Source organism: Nyctereutes procyonoides, unplaced genomic scaffold, assembly GCF_905146905.1.
Source record: "Nyctereutes procyonoides isolate TBG_1078 unplaced genomic scaffold, NYPRO_anot_genome, whole genome shotgun sequence".
In the NCBI taxonomy this organism is placed as follows: Eukaryota; Metazoa; Chordata; class Mammalia; order Carnivora; family Canidae; genus Nyctereutes; species Nyctereutes procyonoides.
Genome location: NW_026575146.1, coordinates 71,633,342 through 71,640,041, shown reverse-complemented (window position 1 = coordinate 71,640,041; position 6,700 = coordinate 71,633,342). Strand labels below are relative to the sequence as shown.

General features: G+C 52.1%; 1 protein-coding gene across 1 annotated transcript; it reads right to left on the bottom strand.

The window, feature by feature from the left end:
- Positions 1-211: 211 nt before the first annotated feature.
- Positions 212-4,728, bottom strand: LOC129500098 (beta-1,4-galactosyltransferase 3-like). Its single transcript, XM_055310225.1, has 6 exons — positions 4,449-4,728; positions 2,745-2,980; positions 1,367-1,554; positions 697-819; positions 434-535; positions 212-353 (listed from the first exon to the last, which is right to left on the bottom strand). The coding sequence occupies exons 1-6, from the start codon at positions 4,726-4,728 to the stop codon at positions 212-214; spliced, it is 1,071 nt and encodes a 356-aa protein (XP_055166200.1).
- Between the last annotated feature and the right edge of the window lie 1,972 nt (positions 4,729-6,700).

Below are 6,700 nucleotides of genomic sequence, written 5' to 3'. Positions count from 1 at the left end.
GGCAGGTGTGTGCTGCACACTTGGAGAGAACCAGGGAAAATGAGTGGGACTTTGAATGAATGTGCGAAAATGAAAGGGGTGGAGATAAAGGTTGACAGAAGTGAGTAAAATAAACTTTAATAAGAAACCAGTTGGGAGGACTGCCCTACAGCCCTGGTCTTGGGGATTCTGTTCCAGCCTCCAGCTCCCCCTCAGCTTGGCACTGGGCCTGCTAGGGCTGGGAAGTTGGGAAGTTGATGTCCACGGTGAGGTTGGTGTAGAGGGGCTGCAGCTCCTTGGAGAGCCGCCTGTAGCCCAGCGAGTTCATGCCATCCTGCTGCCATTTGTGGTGGATTGAGGCCAGAAGGCCAGGGCTGGAGGCAGGGGCAGCTACGTGAGCCCAGGACTTAGTGACTGCCCAAGGTGGGACATCCTACCTCCAACCCCAACTTACCTCTGAGGGCTTTGCTGGTGGCTGGGATCCTGCCCCTCTAGCATGTGGTAGCGGCCAAAGAGCAGATGGGGTCGTGAGAGTAGCATCCCGCTCAGTTGCAGCCTTACAAGGGAGAGGGCAGGGAAGCCAGAAGCCTGACTCTGATAGGATCCCTATGCCATACCGAGCCCTTCAGGCCATGGCGGCCAGTGTCTCCCACACCATGGAGGGACCTGCAGCCCCATGCTAGGGTCAAGCAGCGCCCCTCAAGCAGGGCCCCCCACCTAGCAGCGATGTCATGGTCCTCATGATCCCAGTACCAGTACGAGTTGGGGAAGCCGTTTATCCTCAGGTAGTGAGTGGGGCGCAGAGCAAACACGCCCCCAAGGTAGCCGTGGTAGGGTAGCCTGGAGAGGCAGAGAGAGTTGGGAACAAGGAGTTTCAGGCAACAGGGGTCCTGGCCAGGATCTCCAAGCTTTATTTCTGAGTTTACCCTTCCCAACTCACCCCTGTGATCACCTCTCCCCTAACCCCGCAGGTACTCCCTTCCCTGATCTTGGAGTAACCCTTCCTCTGCCCCCTGAAGTGGGCCCTCACTTGACCTGGGATATCTCCTCCCCTAAATCATCTGACAGGCCCACCTTGTGACCCCTCAATGGCCCTTTCTCCTCAGACCCTAAGATAACCCTCTCCTGTCCCCTAGTCAGCCCCTTCTTTCACACATTCTCCTTCTCTGACCTCCACCATGACCCTGTCACTGACCTCCACCCTTAACACCCACATCTAAAAGGAAGTTTCTTCCCTGTCTACAAGACTTTTCCTTGGGCCCCATCATTCTTCTCCACCTGAGTTCCAGGGATCGAGGCTTAGACCCTATAGATGGGCAGGGTGAAGTCCAGGGAAGCACAGGGTCTGCCTATGGTTTCCCCCAGGAGGCCCCCTCCTTCCACCTACTTGTAGTTGAACTTGTCAATGGCCACAGACACATGGGCTGGGAAGATGTCACAGATGTAAAGGTTGCGGTCATCCTCTGGGAGGAGGTTCACATCATGGAAGAAGACACAGTCCCATTCCTCCTCCTGCATGGCCTCCCAGAACCCCACATTGCGTAGCTTGCCCCGGTTGAAAGCAGTGGTGTGTACCTGGGATAGACAGAGATGCTCCATGCTCACTCACCAGTGGGCAGGAGTGTTCCCCCACCTGTCAGGCCCATCTGCTCCCCCTTTCCAGTGCCATTCTCCTGCCTGGGCCCTATTCCCACTGGAGCTGCAAAACCCAGACCTATCCACAAGGGCACAGTTCAAAGTTTACTTCTCCTGGAAGACTTTTCCTGGATTCCCACCCCCATCCTAGGCAGAGTCTGTATCTCCAGCCCCTCAGCTCTGTCCACAACCATTTGCAGGATTCTCAAGGATTAACTCCTTCAAGAGACCATAAACCCCCCTTCAATAGGCAGGGGTTAGGGTGAGCAGGGACCACCTACATCTGTTTCTGCCCCTACCAAAGAATGGATCTGATGCTCAGAAACCATGACAGGGTTTGCCTCTCCCTCCTCTTCCTCCATCATCATGTTCTCCTTCATCACCACCTTGTTACCATCAACACTTGCTATTATGTTCATTGCCAGCATGAGCACCATCATCTTCAGCATCTCCAAGGCCATCAACACAACCTCATATCACCTCCATCACTCACCACATCAACATCCTCCTCACCACCATCAAAACCATCATTGCCATCATCATCATCACCATCATCATTAGCTATATCACTAAGTACCTACTATGTACCAGGCCTTGACCTCACTGCTTTAGTCATTAACTCAATGCTTCCCACAACCTAGCGATGGAAGTGTTACTATCATCCCTGTCTCATGAATGAAAAAACCATAACACTGAGTTCCCCAAGTTTATCCATAGTTATGAGTGACAATGGGATGGATGGATGGATGGATGATGGTCCCACACTCTGACCACACAGGTAGTAATAGGCAAGACTGAGATTCAAACAAGCATCCAAACGGATCCTAAACCCAGTGCTTTAAATTACCACTTAGCTTCATTGCCCAGCCTGGCCAGCCCTGGTTTCAGGGAGGTCTAGACTCGGTGGGACTGAGTCTTCCAGACAGCCACTTGAGCTAACCCCAGACTCAGCCAGTCTAGACCAAACCTATAACCCCAGCTCTAATTTCCCCCAAGATCTTCTTGACTCATAAATCCAGCCCCCAACCAGCCACTCTCTGGCCCAAATGCTGACGTGACTCTCCACAGCTGTGCTTGGAGACCCACCTTGTGGGTCTTTTTGCCTCTGCCCCTCCCCACCCCAGATGCACCTGGTTCACCACATAGATGGCATAGTGCAGTTGCTGGCGCTGTAGGAAGGGGTGCAGATGGAAGAGCAGGTGCTGGAGATGTTGGACTTGCCCATAGTAGGGCACCACTACTGCTGTGTGGTGACGTGTCCAGCAGTCAGGTGGCCGGTACTGGCCCCCCAGCTCCACCAGCGGGTTCTTTTCCACCACCTGCTCCATTGTCAGGTTCTCTGGGATCATCACCTTCAAGGGGCCATCTGAGAGAGGTAAGTACCATGGATGGTCAAGGGGATCCCCTAGAAACCCCACAACCCAGTTGTACTGGGTTCCATCATGTCCCCCCCCCAACCATGTCCACCAGCCTTCAGAATGTGACCTTAACTTGGGAATAAGTCTATGCAGATGTAAGTGATTAAAATGTGGAAGTGTTGAATTTGGGTGGGCCCTAAATGCAACAACTGGTGTCCTTATAAGAAGGTCATGTGAAGACCCAGAGAGAAGGTGGCCATGGAGGCAGAAATTAAAGTGATGTGCCTCTAAGCCAAGGAAAGCCAAGGATTGCTAACAACCACCAGAAACTAGGAGAGAGAGAGGCATAGGATGGTTTCTCTCTCCAGAACATCCGGAAAGAACCAACACTGTCAACACCATGATTTTGGACTTCTGGCTTCCAGAACTATGGGAGAATACCTCTCTGTTGTTTTAAGGGTGTTTCCCCTGGGGTGGTTCTCAGGCCACCCACTCTCCCTGCACCTCAGACTGCTCCTTCCAGCACCTTCTTCCGAGGGCCCCACTCCACACCCACCCAGCCCCAGCTGTGGCTCCTCCCCCTTTCTGTAGCAGAACATATTTTTTCCAAAGATGCCACAACAGTATCTCTTTACCCAAATGCCCCTCTTACAACATGACTTTGATACTCCTCCCATGGAGAGGTGAGTGTATGTCCCCACTCCTTAAAATTGGGTGGGCTTTTATAACAGTTTCAATGAATGGAGTATGGCAGAAGTGACACTACATGGCTTTTGGGACCAGATCAGAGAAGGCCAAATGGCTTCTGCCTGCTTTATGTGAACACTTGCTCTTGAAGCTAGCAGTTGCCGGCTAAGCTCTCAGGCCACCATACTGTTAGGAAGCCCAAACGAGCCCCCTGGGAGGGCTCTGCGGAGGCTCTAAGATCATGTACAGAGAGTGGGAGTGCTTCCACCCCCTGCTTTTTTAGCTCCAGCCATATCTCACTGCAACTGTGTGAAAAACCTGGACCACGACTGCCCAACTGGGCCCTTCCCAAAACTCCCCACCCAGATACACATTAAGAGTTGACGACTGTTGGGCACCTGGGAGGCTCAGTGGTTGAGCATCTGCCTTTGGCTCAGGTTGTGATCCCAGGGTTCTGGGGTCGAGTCCCGCATCAGGCTCCCCTTAGGGAGCCTGCTTCTCCCTCTACCTATGTCTCTGCCTTTCTCTCTGTGGCTCTCATGAATAAATAAATAAAATCTTTAAAAATAATAATAATTAAAAAAGAGTTGATGACTGTTTAAAGACAGAATTCTGGGGTGGTTCGTTATGATGCAGCCACAGATGACTAGCACACATGCTGTCACCCTTGGGTCATCAGTGCCAGGCCTGCTGCTTCTAGATCCTCCCCTACCCCCCCCCAAAGGAGTCTTTCTAGCTCCCCAAAACCTGAGGCAGGGTTCAGGGGACAGGATATTCTGACAAGCTTACAGATGTAAGGTGAGATGAGGGGGCAGCTAGGCAGGTCCTCTTCACTAATGCCCACAGGGTGGATCTGGCTGAGGTTGGTGTACACGTCCTGGGAAGAGGTCTGCGCAGCAGAGACCGAGACCAGAAAGGGCAACTCTTCTCCCACCGTTGGCCTGTCCTGTATCAGGACACGCAAGAAGGAGGTGAAGCTGTGGCGGTGGCGGTTCTGGTAGAAGAATGCCCCCATAAGCAGCAGCTGTACCCCCAGAAATAATAACAGGAGCCCCCTCTGTTGTTCCATGCTGGGGAAGGAAACAGAAGGTCATTCTTTCCATCTTGCAAACCCCTCACTTTTGCTCCATGTAGCTCAGTCCCAGGGCCCTTCACCCACCCCCTCCCTGACTGTCTTTGCACAGGGGAAGGGAGGTCAGGGTGAGAGAACAGCGAGGCTGCTCAAGGCTGTGCCACCTGCATGAAGAACCTGACTCGGGCACATCTGCAGCCTCATCTCTTCCTGCCTGGTCCCCTCAAAGCCCCATGATCACAGTGGACCCTGGCTGGTTGCTCCCCTGGGTGAGCAACTCAATCTTTCTAAGGCTCAATGTCCTTGTCTATGAAATGGGACCTACAGCGGGTTCGGGCTCACTGGGTTGTTGCGCTAGGATGTGCAGTGTGCAATGTGACCCGGCTGCACATTATTCCAGATTGTGCCAGGTCTGCTCATATTTCCAGCACCCTGTATGAAAGGGACCTGACTCCCATTTATTCTGGGTGCCCTTCTCTTTCCTGTAATGAGCACCTGGTAGCTCCTAGAGGCTTATGCAGCCTCTATACGTCTCCACCATGGTCTGATCATCCTGGTTTGTGGCTGTCCTGTCAACCGCCCCCATCAGAGTAGGAGTTTGCAGAGAACAGGGTTCAGGACTGACTCATCTCTGGGTCCCCGGCATTTCCGAGCACAGGATGAGTGAGTGAATGAATGACTCACCACCTGATAGACTCCTGCTCATGCTCAGCCACTGCCAGAGCCCCTCACTGGGAAGCCTTCTCCACATCCTCCCCTCTCTGCATCAGCTCTCCTGGTCTCCTGTATCTCTGCTATCACTGTTCTGCCACCAGACCAGGAATGATCTGTGTCCAGATCTTCCTCCCTCATCTCCCTCCCTCACCCACCTGGGAATGGGGCAGGCCTCGGCCCAGCTCAGCCCTGGGTCCCCAGCATCACCCAGCACCAGGGCTGAGTGTTTGTTCATCTCTAGTTACTAAGAACCACTTCTGTGCCAGGATTATTGAGCAAACCATCGAAGCTGCCACAAGCAAAACCAATAGAAACCTCTACTCCCCAGGAAACCCTCATTCTGGTGGGAAGGACAGGCAAGAAAACAGGTCATTTCAGAGAGCAATAAAAACCTACACATTGAAAGGGGTGGAGAGGAAATGGATGGAAAGGAAAGAAACAGAGGGAGGCTATCTCTTTTCTGGGTGGCTGGGCAGAGGGAAGAGCAGGTGGAAAGGCCGTGAGGTAGGCAAGGGGAGAATCAAAGGACACTGAACAGTCATACACAGGCTGGAGGCCTCGTCACTAAATTGGTGAGCGAATTTTCAGACAAACCAGAAAACTATCTCATTACAGAAATAGGCTCAGTATTACATCTCAAATGTGGGACAAGACAGTATGGGACTGGGGACAGAAAACCCTTCAATTTTGGAGCATGGAGACGTGAATCCCAATTTCAGTAGCAAATTCTCTGCTGTGAGGCAGGAATAAGAAAAAACTACCTGAAGGTAGAATGTCTCTCAGCTTTTCAGCTGAAAAGCCAGATCACAAAGGAGCGCTATTTCATAGAATACCACACAGACTTTTGAGTGACATTTCAAATTCAGATGCCCCTCTTTTCATCAAAATGAGAAGAAACCCCCACATATGGTAGAAATGCACCCTGTTCACACACACAGCAGAAAACGGATTGTCGAGTATGTTTCGGGGGGAACCCCTGGATGGCTCAGCGGTTGGGCGCCTCCCTTTGGCCCAGGACATAATCCTGGAGTCCCAGAATCGAGTCCCACATTGGGCTCCTTGCATGGAGCCTGCTTCTCCCTCTGCCTGGGTCTCTGCCTCTCTCTCTTTCTCTCTCTGTCTCTCATGAATAAATAAAATATTTTTAAAAAGTATATCTCAGGGAGCTCAGCTGGACTTGGTATGCACTTTGGGACCAAAAACCAGTCTTTGAAAGGTCCTGGTAGAGTTGGCGCAGCAGCAATTTATGAATGTA